The sequence below is a fragment of the Eublepharis macularius genome, chromosome 17, assembly GCF_028583425.1.
Source record: "Eublepharis macularius isolate TG4126 chromosome 17, MPM_Emac_v1.0, whole genome shotgun sequence".
In the NCBI taxonomy this organism is placed as follows: Eukaryota; Metazoa; Chordata; class Lepidosauria; order Squamata; family Eublepharidae; genus Eublepharis; species Eublepharis macularius.
The window spans coordinates 10,658,736-10,673,828 of record NC_072806.1 but is presented as its reverse complement, the minus strand read 5'-3'; the positions used below and the strand labels follow the sequence as shown (position 1 = coordinate 10,673,828).

Here is a 15,093-nt window from a genome sequence, read left to right as displayed (position 1 = left end):
GCCTCGCTGGGACCCCCTTTTTCACATTATACCAGCAATAAGAAGAGTCAGCGTCAAGGGTCTGTATGGTCAGTCATTGGGCAAGATTCATGGCTCAGTAGAAGGTCCATCACCAATCAGCGTTGCTTGGTCCATCGGCCAGGAATGGGTGATTACTCTAGTGACCCATATAACTTCACAATGGCCTCTGGGACAATCTACCCTTTTGTTCCTGAAAGGATCAGAATGAGATGCTTTCATCCTTCTTTTAATCTTACCGATGCTGACAGAGCCTAAAAGAGCATGAAAGAACTTTGTCCCACCCTCTCCTGGAAGGCATGTGCAAGGAGGTGATGCATTTAGTGGTAGCTGGGGTACTAGAGGGTCCTCTTGCCAAAGGCCATCAATGATCTTGGCACAGAGGGCCAAGTCTTTGTCAAGAGCAGGGCTTTTTTTCTGGGAAAAGAGGTGGTGGAACTCAGTGGGTTGCCCTCGGAGAAAATGGTCACATGGCTGGTGGCCCCGCCCCCTGATCTCCAGACAGAGGGGAGTTGAGATTGCCCTCCACACTGCTCAGTAGTGCGGAGGGCAATCTCAACTCCCCTCTGTCTGGAGATCAGGGGGCGGGGCCACCAGCCATGTGACCATTTTCAAGAGGTTCCAGAACTCCGTTCCACCACATTCCTGCTGGAAAAAAGCCCTGGTCAAGAGAAAGTTCAAACCATTGGGGAATGTTTCCACAAAATCATGGCTTCTCAGAGGAGGGTGTTTACATGCCTCAAATCTCATGAAGAGTTTCAACTATGGCAGCTTCTTTAGGGTGGACATAATAGATATACCCAGATTATTAGGTGTGCACTGGAGGAGGGGGAACCTTTGTAAAGTTTACAAGAACAGAGTAGGAACTAAAGCACTTTAGAAGTTTGTTAAACTTAAGTAACTATAGTAACTCCAGCCTATTGGAGTTTTGTAAGTTCTCACAAGGATTGGGGAAGTCCTCAACAACCTTTGTGTTTCTGCAGAACCCTCAATAGAACTTTCTCAGGAGAGGTTTCCAAACTTTGCGTCCCTCAGTTCTTGGCCCACAAACCAGCAACTCCGCCCTACCGTGCCGAAATTTCTTGTCACTGTCATGTGACATGTGATAATGAACTCATACCTTCACACAGTTTTCACATTCAAATCGCTTGCCGCTGTCATGTGACATCTGGTGACGAATCAGGTTCGATTTCCAGTTGAAGGCTTTGGGACACTGATCGCATTTGTACTCCCTTTCTTCAGTGTGGATGATCATGTGTTGCTCCAAGCTGTTGAAGAAAGCCAAGCAAATATTAGATATGCAACTCTGATAACACGAAACCGAAGTCCCAAGTATACTCTAGAAAGAATTCTGAAATCTGGCTCATTCAAATTGCTTCTTCTTCTTCTTTTTTAAAATAATTTTTATTGGTGTAGTGGTACACCAGTTTGGTGTAGTGGTTAAGAGCATGGGACTCTAATCTGGAGAGCTGGGTTTGATTCCCCACTCCTCCGCTTGAAGCCAGCTGGGTGACCTTGGGCTAGTCACAGTTCTCTGGAGCTCTCTCAGCCCCACCCACCTCATAGGGTGTTTTGCTGTGGGGATAATGATAGCATACTTTGTAAACCACTCTGAGTGGGCATTAAGTTGTCCTGAGGGGTGGTATATAAATTGAATGTTATTATTATTATTATTCTCCATACAATGATTAAATAGAATTTGTACAATGTAAAATACAACTAACAACTTAACAAATTACAAAATTCCAAACTTTTAAAATTCCCAGTTTCAAAATTACAACATTCCAAAAATTTCAAACCGTCAGACTTTCATAATTACAAAATTTCTGAGAGAGTTGATAACTAGTACATAACTATGAAAAGTTTGCAAAGTGATGAAATACAGATATTTTAAACATATTCTAAAACCTGAAAGAAATTTAGACCTGGATGAGAACTGTTACTTTCTAGATACTCAAAAAACAGAAACCACTTCTCCACAAAATTTGTACTATATGGAAAATGCTCTGCCTGATTAATATTATCAGCCAATTTTTCAGAGATAAAATGATCCCAAATTTTTGTGAGCCAATTTTCAATTGCTTCTTCCAAATTACCGGGCCTTTTTGTCTGAAGAGGAACTGATGCATTTGGAGTTCTCCATCATTCCTTTCCTCATTTCCAAGGCCGTTTCCACACAGCTTACCTTATTCTGCAAAATAGCGAAATCTCGGGCGAAATCTCGCGAGAAGACGCTGTTATCGTGCGAGAAGATGTGATAACAGCGTCTTCTCGTGAGATTTCGCACGAGATTTCGCTATTTTGCAGAATAAGGTACGCTGTGTGGAAACGGCCCAAATTTGTTTCCAAGTTTTAAAGAATTGTAAAGATTTATTAATGCTTTCAATTCTTACTGTTCACATGCAGCTTTTCCTTGCATGCTGTTGATGGGTGCAGGGACATCAATAAAACACTGCGGGGGGGACCATCTTGATGAAGTTGTAGAATCAGTTCTGTACCCAAATGTCTCAGTAAAATATTGCACAGAAAGAACCTTGCGCAATCACATGTATGATTGCACAAAGAATGCTTGTTTGCAGTGTTTTATTGATGTGCATATGTATGTTGGTGACACACAGGTGACAAGATGCAAGAAAAATGAAGGAATTGAAAGTTGAACTATTTCTGGAATGAAGTTTAGAATATATCCAGATTAAACTGAAATGAAGAAGGAGCAAACTGAAGTACAAGGTGAAGTTCAGGAATGATAAAAATACCCAGTACAATGTAGTGGCTAACATGTCAGATTGAGATTGAGGAGACCAAGATAGAAATCCCCACTCTTCCATGGAGACCTTTGGGCGATTTGGGGCCAGTCACCTTCATGCATAACCTATTTTCACAGTGTATTTTGTGAGGATAAAATGAGGGAAGAACCACAAATGCCATCATGAACTCCTTGGAGGAAGGGTGCAATCGAAACTGAATGACTGAATTTGATTTTCCTATAGTTAGTACCTGCCAGCAACTTTTTCAGAAATCCACCAGCATATAGTATTGCAAACATTAAGAATAAGATGAGATGTTTGCTTTGAAGGAAAAAAAGAAGACCCATCCACGGTGAAAAAAATGTGGCTGTAGGGACTCTTTCTGTCCTGAATGAACTCAGTTTTTAATAACAGGGTGAGTAACATGGATGGCCACGCACCAAGTGGCAACATGCCATGGATAACTATTGGGGAAGCTGGAGGTTTGTAACAGCCTGTCAAATACGGCAGACTGTGCAGGATCCATGTACGAAGCATAATCTTTTGCATGTCTACTTAGAACAAGGGTGGTGGTGTGACTCCTGAGTCGACACCGTTGGGCACCTGCTGAAGTCTGTGGCCTGGCAGAGGGCTCTCAAGTGAATGGAGTGAATATTGGGCCTGTCTACCAAAGCACAAGAGAGCCAGAGCAACAGAAAAGAGCAAGAGTCCAGTAGCACTTCTTCAGATACCTGGTATCTGAAGAAGTGAGCTGTGACTCCTGAAAGCTCCTACCCTACCACAAATTTTGTTAGTCTTATCAGTGCCACTGGACTCTTGCTCTTTTCTACTGCAACAGACAAACATGGTTACCCTTCTTGATCTATCTCCACAAGAGAACTGCACATCTTCTGCTTCCTCCAAACACCCTATCCAGTTAAAAATAGGAGATTGCCTCGGAGCCCTGTGTGACATACAAGGAAGGAAGGAAACACTAGGACTATCTTCCCTTTCCTTTTAGGAGGAGTGGAATAGTGACTTTATCATCCTTATTTTAGATCCCATAGCACCAATAGCACTAAAAGAAAAGGGAAGACTTGAAATCTGGTCCTTACAGCTTTTCTGCAGCTGGTGTGGAAAAGAACCTAAGAAATTAAGTCCCACTATGTTCAACGGGGCTTACTGCCAAGAAAGTATGCACAAGATACTCAGCATAATCCTACTCTAGTCTAAGTAGGGTTGCCAGCTCCAAGTTGGAAAATTCCTGGAGATCTGGGGGGTGAAACCTGGAGAAACCTGGAGAAAGAGGGGTTTGGAGAGGGAAAGGACCTTGGCATGGCATAATTCCATAGAGTCCACCCCCAAAAGTAGCCATTTTCTCCAGGTGAACTGATCTCTGTGGCCTGGAGACCAGTTGTAATTCCAGGAGATCTCCAGCCACTACCTGGAGGCTGGTAAAAACAGGGTTTCTCACCTGTAACTGTTGATCGTCGAGTCTCTTCTGTGCAGACACACATTGGGACTGCGCAGGCGCAGGCCAGCCGCGGAAAAGATTTTTCTAGCTCTAAGAGATGTGAGGGGGACGTTCGGATCCACCGCGCATGCGCGCCGGTGTTCCCGCCAATTTTGAATGCATATATATCCGAACGTCCCCGGCATTCCCTCAGTTCACCTGAGCCGCCGGAGAAACAATGGAAGAAACCAAGCACTCACAGCGGGGCAGGCGGGAGGGAATGTGTGTCTGCACAGAAGAGACTCGACGATCAACAGTTACAGGTGAGAAACCCTGTTTATCGTCTTCGTCCTTCTGTGCAGCCCCACATTGGGAGAGTAACTAGCATCTCACCAATGGGGGCGGGTGTGAGTGTCTACTTGAACAAGGACTGCAGGACAGCTGTGCCCACAGCCGAGTCACGTCGTGCATGCACATCCACAGAATAGTGCTTGATGAAAGTGTCTGCAGTGGACCATGTCGCAGCTTGGCAGACGTCCCGGAGCGGCACTCCTCGTAGGAAGGCAGCAGAAGCAGCTTGCGCTCGAGTGGAATGAGCGGTAACCAACAAGGGACACTGGACTCCAGCATGCTGATAGCAAAGTTTAATCGTAGACACAATCCAGCGAGAGATGGACTGGGCAGAAGCAGGTGAGCCCTTGCGAGGGCCAGAGTAACACACAAACAGGGCAGGAGACTTCCTGAAACATTTGGTGCGGTGCAAATAAAACAATAAAGCACGCTTTACATCCAATGTGTGTAGTGCTCGTTCCCCTGGGGATGAAGGTGTTGGAAAAAAGGAAGGGAGGAACACCTTTTGCTGTAGGTGAAACCTTGAGACTACCTTGGGCAGAAACTCCATGCTAGTGTGGAGCATGACAGTACCAGGGAAAAACTGCAGGAAGGGAGGGTCACACCGCAGGGCAGACAGCTCCCCAACACGCCTAGAGGACGTGATTGCCACCAGGAAAGCCACCTTCTGAGTGAGCAAAGGCAGGGGACAAGAAGATAGAGGCTCAAAGGGCTGGAGCATCAGCCGGGAGAGAACCAGGGAGAGACTCCATTGTGGAATGGGATGGGCCCTAGGAGGGAAGGTCTTGAACAGGCCTTTCAGGAACTGCTTGGAAAGCCAGTGAGTAAAAACTGTCTTCCCATCAATCTGCTCATGGAAGGCAGAGATTGCAGCCATGTGGACCTTAATACTGGAAAACGCAAGGCCCTGGGAGCAGAGATCCAGGAGGTAGTCCAGGATGACAGGGAGCGGGCAACTAAAGGGAGAAACCCCCTTTGGGGCCAACCACCGGGAAAAACGTGACCACTTCCTCTGGTAGGACAACCTGGTGGACGGTTTCCGGGCATTCAAGATCACCCCAAGCACCCCAGAAGAGAGGTTCATTCCCGGTTGCCCAGAAGCCAGGCAGCCAGATTCAGTACAGCCACATCGTGATGCCACACCCCGTCCCTGGTTAAGAGGTCCGGGGCGTGAGGCAGGGGGAGGCATCGCCCCTGGGACAGGGAGAGCAAAAGGGGGAACCAATCCTGGCGAGGCCACCGAGGGGCAACGAGGATACAGCGGGTTCGGTAGGCCCTGACCCTGGAAAGAACCTTGTACAGGAGCGGAAAGGGCGGGAAGGCATAAAAGAGCCCTGGGGACCAAGGTATTTGGAAGGCATCCCCTAGGGAGTGGCGGCCAATGCCGGCCCGGGAGCAGAACAGCGGGGCCTGTTTGTTGCGGGCAGTGGCGAAGAGGTCGACCAACGGCGTGCCCCATGTGCGGAAAACCTGGTCGAGGTAAACCCTGTTTAGGGACCACTCGTGCTGAGGCAGAAACACCCTGCTCAGCGCATCCGCCGAGGTGTTGAGATCCCCGGCAATGTGCACGGCTCTGGGAAGGACGTTGTTGACCATGGCCCAATTCCATAGAGTTGTTGCCTCCTTGCAGAGCTTGAGCGAGACCGTCCCTCCCTGCTTGTTGAGGTAGTAGCAGGCCGTGGTATTGTCCGACAGGACCTGAACCCTCCTGTTCCGAATGGCATCTGCAAAAGAAGCGAGGGAGTAACGGATCGCCCTAAGCTCAAGAAGGTTGATATGCATGGATGCCTCAGATGGGGACCAGATGCCCTGAGCCGAAAGCTGTCCACAGCGCCCCCCCCATCCCAAGTTGGAGGCATCGGTATAAACCGTGACCTCGGCTAGGAAGGGGCCGAAAGGACAACCTTCAGACAGGTTCCCAGGGACAGTCCACCAGGCCAGAGAGCGCAGCACCACCCTGGGGATGGAAAACCTCTGGTGCTGACCCATGGTGAGGGGGTTGTACCTCCGGACAAACCAGTTTTGCAGAGGCCTCATACGCAGGCGCGCAAAGAAAACCACCCCTGTGGTGGAGGCCATAAGGCCCAACAGAGTCTGAACCAAAAGGGCAGTCTGATACCGGCAATGCATAAAATGCCGGGCCAAAGCGGAAAGCCTGGCCAACCGGTCTGGGGGCAGGTAGGCTCTACCCAGCAGGGAATTGAAATGGACCCCAATAAACCTAATGGCCATGCCTGGGGTCAGGATAGACTTATCCCCATTAACCACCAAGCCCAGCCTAGCCAGCACGGACAAAGTGAGGGCAATATGGGCCTGGAGAGAGTCAGGCGAGGGTCCCACCAGGAGCCAGTCATCCAAGTACGGGTAGATAAAGCAACCCTGGGACCGCAGGTATGCCACTACGGTGGCCATGCACTTTGTGAAGACTCTGGGTGCAGAGGCTAGCCCGAAGGGCAACACTGTATATTCATACACAGAATCCCCATACACAAACCGCAGGTATTTCCTGTGGCCCTCAAATATAGAAATGTGGAAGTAGGCATCCTTCAGGTCTAGAATGGCCAGCCAGACGCCCACTTCCAGGAGTTCCATGACTCGCGCCAGGGTCAGCATGCGAAACTTCTCAGCCTTCAAATAACCATTGAGGCCTCGAAGGTCTAAGATGGGCCGGGAACCTCCACCCTTTTTATCCACAAGGAAGTATCTGGAGTAAAATCCCCATGGGGAAGTAGAGACATTGACCACCCGGACAGCACCTTTGGTAACCAACTCCATAACATTATTGTGTAACACAACATCACAACATGGAGAACAACGGGGAGGGAGAGAGAGAGGGGGTGCATCCGTAAACATTAACTTGTAACCATGGGCCACAATGGACAGGACCCAAGCGTCAGAAGTAACACGTTGCCAACAGGGCAAAAAAGGTCGAAGCCTGTCCAGAAACTGGGCAGCAGAGGAAGCACCCTCGGAGGCCAACGGGGGAGCGTTCAGGCGCAGTCAGAAGACCGAGGGCTTCTGCGCCGAGGTCGAAGGCTTGGGCGAAGAGGGCTGTTGCCTGCCCTTGGACCGGCCGGAGCGCCTGGAAGGGTGACGCTGCTGGGCAGAGTAGGATCGGTGACCGTAGGACTGGCCCGAGAAGAAGCGCCCTTGACGCTGCTGGTAAGGCTGGTAAGGGGTCTGGTAGGATCGGAACCGACCATAGCGATACCTCGGACCCGACGACTGGGCTGAGGGGGCGACCCCGAGGGACTTGGCCGTCTGCTGATTCTTCTTCATCAGGGAGAGGGACTCATCCGTCTTCTCCGAGAAGAGCTGGGGCCCCTCGAACGGGAAGTCCTCCACCTTCGCCTTCTTCTCTGGAGGCAGGGCCGTGGACCGGAGCCAGGCGTGCCGACGCAGGACCACCGAAGTTGCCATCGCTCGCGCTGCAGAGTCGGCGGCGTCCTTGCCAGCTGTCATTTGCTGTTTTGACAGCTTCACGGCCTCGGCTTGGAGGGCCTTAACCAGGTGGCGGCGATCCTCCGGGAGGTCGGAGAGGTAAGAAGACAGCCTCTTCCACAGGAATAGATTATAGGATCCCATTATGGCCTGGAAGTTGGCAATACGGAATCCCAGAGACGCGGATGAGTAGAGTTTCCTGCCCACGCCATCCAGCTTCCTGCCTTCCCGGTCCGCCGGGGCCGACGAGGAACCGGAACGGAACCGAGCCTGACCCTCCTCAGCCACGATCGACGAGGGTTTCGGGTGATTGAAGAGGTACGGGCAATCATCTTGCTTTAAACGGTAGTACCGTTCCACCTTCTTTGCCGTCGCGGACAGGGACGCCGGCGCCTGCCAGAGCGCGAGAGCGTTATCAACAAAATCCTCCACAGGGGGAAACGCCACCGACGCGGGGGACCCGGAATACAGCGCCTCCAGCAGCTTACTCTTGGGCTTGGAGGTCGTGGAGGAGACGTCTATCTCCAGCGCGGCGGCCATCCGCACCATTTGTTCGGAGAATAGCCTGTAATCGTCATTCGGGGACGATGAGCGGGGCCCACCCACGGTGTCATCCGGGGAAGGATCCGAGGCCGCGTCTGAAGAGCACTCCGACGGTGACGCCAGACCTTCATCATCCTCGGAATCCGAAAACTCCGGCGAGGTTTGCGTCGGAACCGAAGACCGGTGAGCGGTCGGGGCCGACGGATAAGTTGCAGGAACCGGCGGTCGCAGAGGTAAGCCCGGAGGTGGAGGAGCGGGTGCTGGGAGCCCGACTGGCTGAGCCGGAACGGAGACCATCGGAACCGACGGATGTTGCAGGAAGGGCAGCGACTGCTGGAACCACGCCACAAAATCCTGCCAGGAGGTCATGTTCCCAACCCCCGCGACCGGCTGGCAAGGGGGCAGAGGAGCAGGCACCGGGGCAGGCCAGCGAAGAGGCATCGGAACCGACGAGGTAGACGGCAGTGGAACGGAGGCCTCTGAAGGCGCCGGGGCGGACGGCAGGGAGCGCTCAAAAGATTGGAACGGATCCGGGAAAGGCGGAAACGGCACAAATTCCTCGGGAACCGACGGAGGAGGCGTGCAAGGAGGCGACGGGGTGTGGAGACTCACCACATCGTCGGGTATCAGGACTGGTTCGGCCGGAGAACCAGGCAGCACAGTCGGAGCTGGGGACAATGCACGGTCCTTGGCCCTCGACTTCGCCTTGGCCTTCTTGGACGGGGGCTCCGAAACAGCCTCCGGAACCGAAGGCTTGGAGGAGGACTTCGGCTTGGGCGCGGAACGCTTCTTGGCCTTCCGGCTCGAAGGACGATCCCCGGAACCGGAATCAGGACGGGCCTCCGGAACGGGTTGCCCCGTCGGTTCCGAGGGGAGCGGCTCTGGCGACTTACGAGACGGCGCCGGTGACGGAGCGGCGGAGCGCGGCCTATCTCCCGAAGAGCCTGACGGCTTGGGGGGGAGAAGGTTGGCATCCCACAAGAAGGCACGGAGCCTGGCCTTCCGATCACTCCTTGCCTTCGGAGTGAAGGACATACAAATGGAGCAGCGCTCGACAACATGCCCCTCGCCCAGGCAGATGAGGCAGAGCTCATGGCCGTCCGAATGGGTCATCTTAGTGCCGCATTTATGACACTTTTTAAACAAAGATGTCTGCGACATAGTGAACGGTATCTCCCGACAGATGACAAGGGGAAAATACCGACCAGCAGAAGAAACGATCCAAAACTCCGAAGAGACGCTTGAAACGAACGCTAGACAATAAGAACCTTTTCGACGGCGGCGAAAAAGGAACTGAGGGAATGCCGGGGACGTTCGGATATATATGCATTCAAAATTGGCGGGAACACCGGCGCGCATGCGCGGTGGATCCGAACGTCCCCCTCACATCTCTTAGAGCTAGAAAAATCTTTTCCGCGGCTGGCCTGCGCCTGCGCAGTCCCAATGTGGGGCTGCACAGAAGGACGAAGACGATCCCTAAGTCTAAGACTGGAGGAATTCTTAGGATGGCACTTTTAGTACGAGAGCTCGCTATTTGTATGCTGAAGGTCCGAGGTAGGTTGAGAAATGCCCTTGAGTATTACGAAAATATTTATTAGTTTCCTCAAAATTCTTCAGATGTTTTACCTAAGGAGCCCCTCCCCCACACCCAAATTGAACTCTGAACTTCCTTTCAGGACACGCTTGGAAGAAATTTAGCAATTCTCATTTGCTTCTCTTGAAGTCCTTCAGACAATTCTGTGAAACTTGAAATTGTCCCCATTTATATGTATTTTAAATGACAATCCATTTTGTGTCTTTAAAATATAGTATTTTAATCGTCCGCTTTAACGTTTTTGCTTCCCCCTCACCAACTTTAAAAAAACAAATCTACCCTTCTCTAGTGGAGATTCTGGCAAGTTTTTCTCTCCAAAGGACAAGATATTCATGCTTTTTATGCAGAAGTGATCATGTTCCTATTTCCATAGGCAAGAGGCCCGTAATTTCCCAGAACACAGTTAACATAGCATTTGAAAGAAATACAATCAGGTGCTAACCCACTTAAAATGTCAGACATTTTTTTAGTTCTTAACTAGGAGATTTTCCCTTTTGCTAACTGGCCGCTACTCTGCAGCCTGTAGGATGGAAGTAAGTTGGCTGACAGCCTTTTCAGAAAAGGGCTACCCTTCCTTCCCTCCAAATAAGGATGGCTAAATGTTCCGTATTTCATTAATTTTATGTCTACTTATATTTTTGTTACCTCTTTCAGTTCTTTGCTTCTCACTGTCAGTTTTATAAATGTATTGTGTATGCATGTTGTATAATTATTAATACACAAGAAGTGCTGGAAAATTGGAAAAGGCATACCTTTTATGAGAAAATGTGATATAAGCAAACAAGAAATGAAAAAAGGGGAACTGGTTTGATGTGCACAAGGGAGAAGCAAAATAAAAAGGAGAGCTGGGAATGAAACAGCAGGGAGGGCAAATCTGAAATCATGTACCAAATAATGCATTTTCCTTCCACTGAAATACTGTCTGGTTTGTCATTGCATGGGCGCCTGTAGCCATCACCCGCCTTATTGGCCAGGCTTCTAAACAAACTACCTTTATTTGGTTAGAAATGCCACATAATTTTGCCCAAGAAAACATTTCATGGCAAGTACAAAGATTTCCTGCTCTCCAGTGAGGATACCAAGTAAAAGTTTTTCATTTTGTTTTTAGGATGGTAATTCGATGTTCCCTTTGCTGCTTTTACTTCTTACAGTTGGCTTTTGTTCCTCCTGGTGATGTTTGCTCTTTCTTGCCATGGCTTAACTAGTATTAAATTAGTGGCCTTTTTAGTAGCTGTCCCCATGGACTAGAACAAGCTCCCAGAGGGCTTGAGGAAAGTCTACTTTTTTATTAGTCTTCAGGAGGGGTTGTAAAACCAAATTGGTCACAAGAGTATTTAGTGCATCTTGAACGGAATGGACAATAGCTTGCTTCATCTTGTAAATGTCTGTCATTTTACTTACAATGTCTGTTTACCTTATTTTTGCTTTTCGTCTTCACTGTTAGTATTATTTTACCAATGTTGGTACCTGCGTCTCATGGTGTGTGAGAAAGGAAGGCTTTAATATACATATAAATCAGTAAATTTGGCTCAGTGGGTGACTCCGGCCTGTCTTCCTTGGGCCAATAATTCTCTCTTAGAGTCAAAGGACATGTTACAATTTTGCAGCATCTGAGATCCTCAATCCTAGCTTTGACTTAGACGGTGACACCTCAAGTACGAAGGAAGTCATTTCCCAAGCATGTTGGGGCCAGATTTGGACTGTCACCATGGAGCAGGGGAGAAGGAGCTTTAACCCCACCCCATACCAATTTCCTGACTTGGGCACTATTTGTCCATTGGGAGCTGTGTGTGTCACCCCATCTGTACACTTGCTGTACACCTGCTATCTAGGAGACCTTGGTTCCAGTCCCTGGTCTACCACGAAGCTTGTTGTGGGACCTTAGACTAACTCACCTTATGTTGCCAAACCAACCTCAAAGGGCTGTTGTGGGAATAATATGGTGGCAGGAAGACACTTTGAGCTCCTTGGGGGATGGGTGGGATAAAAATGGACTAAGAGCAATCATCAGACAGACATAGAGAGAGGCCTTCTGAGACAGACCAGTCGTCTGTCAAGTAGAGACACCAGATTGCCATGATGGGCAATCACCAGCTTCCAAGGCCTTCAGTGCTGCTTTTCTTCCCAGCAGGAGTGAAAATGGGGAGGTGCCATTGTGACATCACTTCCAGTTGTATCTGGAAGTGACATCAAGACACTCTAGGAATTCCCAAAATCTCTCTCTTCTCAACGTAATATTTGGGCGCAGTTTTTACTAAATCAGTCTTGTGCTCAACTCGTTGCTTATGTGTCATGATGGAAATGGAGTAATTCCTGGAATGATGAAGAAGTGGTCCAGAGCATGCGCACACATAAGTTAAGTCTCTGGATTGAGCCCTCACCTCATGAGCCATCTGTACCCCACTTTCATGCCCAGGGGACCTAGCAAACCTCTCTTAGGCAGGGGTCATTGGGGACCTTCTGAATACAAAGTATGTGCTCAGGCATCTCCTAGTGTCCCCCCGCTTCCTCTTTTCACTCTTGGAGGCCATGAAGGATTTTGTTTGATTGGAAAAGTGTTACCTGTATTTGTTCGGAAACATCCGCTCGCAGTCTTTGCACTCGTGGACCTGCCCATCAGCCGCGCTTTCTTGCTTAATCTCCTCGCTCAAAGACTCGTAGAGGGAGCTGACGTTGTTGCAAGAGTATTTCTTGTGCCGCCTTAAGTCCATCTTTGACTGGAAAAGCTCGTCACAATCCTCACAGCGAAACGTGTGCACTTCTAGGAGGTAGCAACGACACAAGCAAAGAACACTTCATATTTAGCGATGGGACAAAAATGGCGGGAAGGGAACGGGATCGACTGGAGGACATTTCTTGAAGAAGGCTCCGGCCCAGTTTTTGAACTGAGGTAATAAACGTTGGTCTGGGCGGCACAGTTTAAATCTGCAAGCGAGGGCTCCCATAATGGAACGTTCTTCTGTACGAAAACATTATCAGAGCATAGAAAACAAGCACTTCAGGGGAAAGACCAGCTATTTTTTCTTAGGCACAGAGAATTTTTCATTTTTGTGTAGAGGTTAGAATGTCACACTGGGGTCTGGGAGACGCGCACTCATATCTTTACACTACCATGAAAATTATTGGGTGACCTTGGGCTAGCTGTGCTATCTCAGCGTAATCTACCTGGTTGGGTTGTTGTAAAGAAAAAAATAGAGAATGGGAGCAACAAATACAGGGCAGGATAAAAATGTACTAAAGAGACACTGTGCCATTCTACGAACACTTTCCTGAGAGTCTTCGCTAATGAATAGACTTGAGTGGGATTCTAAGTTAGATTTGCTTACGATCGCTCTCTTAATCAGGCAGTTCAAGTGATGCATCCCAAATGCGGATTTACCATGTCATCAAGAGGTAGAGTTGCCAGCCTCCAGGTAGTGGCTGGAGATCTCCCGGAATTACAACTGGTCTCCAGGCCACAGTTCACCCGGAGAAAATGGCTACTCTGGGGGGTGGACTCTATGGAATTATGCCATGCCAAGGTCCTTTCCCTCCCCAAACTCCACTTTCTCCAGGTTTCTTCAGGTTTCACCCCCTAGATCTCCAGGAATTTCACAACTTGGAACCTGCAACTCTATTAAGAGGTAGGCATCTATTGAACTAAGAGTGCAGAAAGGCCATCTCCCTATTTTAAAAGAACAACACTGGCTGCTAGTTAGTTTAGACCAATTCAAAGGGCTGATTCTTACCTCTAAAGACCTAGATTACCAAAGACCCGTCCACCTCCCATGGAGAACTACCTGTTCCCACATCAACCTGCCCACCAGTTCAGACTAGTATCTGAGGCCCCGCTATGGGTGCCCTCAACTACTGGTGGCAACCAAAAGAAAGGACCATTTCTGTGGTGCTACGTCAGTTGTGCCATGCAAGTAGGACTGGCAATCTCCAAGTGGATCCTGGTGAACTCCCGGAATTACAACTGAACTTCAGACTGCCGAGATCGGTTCCTCTGGAGAAAATGGCTGCTTTGGAAGGTGGACTGTATGACATTATGCTGTGCTGAGTTCCCTCCCCTCCCCAAACCCTGTCTTCTCCAGGCTGTACCCCCAAATGTCCAGGAATTTCTCAACCCAGAGTTGGCAAACCTAAATGCAAGATGTACTTCCAAGCACACATGGCGCCTAGTGGCCCTGACTGGACAGCAAGATGGAATATAAACATTGTAAATAAATAGTTTTGAGGGTGTTTAGGCAACAAGTGAGAACTTTTTTGTAAAAAATTTGGCACAGGCATTTTCTTCATTGTGATTTTACTGCCTTGGTTTCCTACAACTTTGGCAGATGTGTCATGCTGAACTGTTCCTTTTTCAGTATTCATTGTTGATTTTAATTAAACGTGTTTCATTGTAACATTGTAAGTCACTTTGGAGAATGTGGCTAACAAACAGTTTAAGTATGGTTTTTTTGATCGTTTGATGAACTCATTCATTTCTTTATTTACAGTCATTTGACCAATCATGTGACACTATTGCACTAAAAGAAAATTCAAGCATAAAATAGAACAAATAAAACAATTTAGAGTTAAGAAGATCTAGTTACAGTACAATATGATTTCTGAGACCTGAACATCACCAAACAATATCTGGCTACTTGATAGGTAATCTGGCCATTCTTATCAGACAGAAGGTGATTAAGTCTAGCTTTTTCAGTTGGACCAGAAATATTTTCTTTTAGAGCAATGGTGTTAGATAATTCGTCAAATGGCAGTCAATAAAGAAATGAAATTAATACAATTAAAAAATATATGGGATTTTTGCCATTTGCAAAACAGCCAAATGAGCAACCTACCTGCCCCCAAATTTATGAAAGATTAGCATCAAAGCATACACCTGTTCCCATATCCAGAATACATTTTCTATACTACCATCTTTTTAGGCACTGATCTGCAGTGAGCTTCCAATAGAGCAGTTTTATAAATAGATAAAATAA

At 48.5% G+C, this 15,093-nt stretch overlaps 1 protein-coding gene across 1 annotated transcript in view; it reads right to left on the bottom strand.

The window, feature by feature from the left end:
- PRDM16 (PR/SET domain 16) overlaps positions 1–15,093 on the bottom strand; it is a 321,075-nt gene that overhangs the window by 41,829 nt on the left and 264,153 nt on the right. Inside the window, exons 7-8 of the mRNA XM_055001781.1 lie at positions 12,689–12,887; positions 1,139–1,286 (exon numbers count right to left, since the gene is read on the bottom strand). Of these exons, the coding sequence (XP_054857756.1) occupies positions 1,139–1,286; positions 12,689–12,887 (347 nt within the window). The remainder of the gene's footprint in view (positions 1–1,138; positions 1,287–12,688; positions 12,888–15,093) is intronic.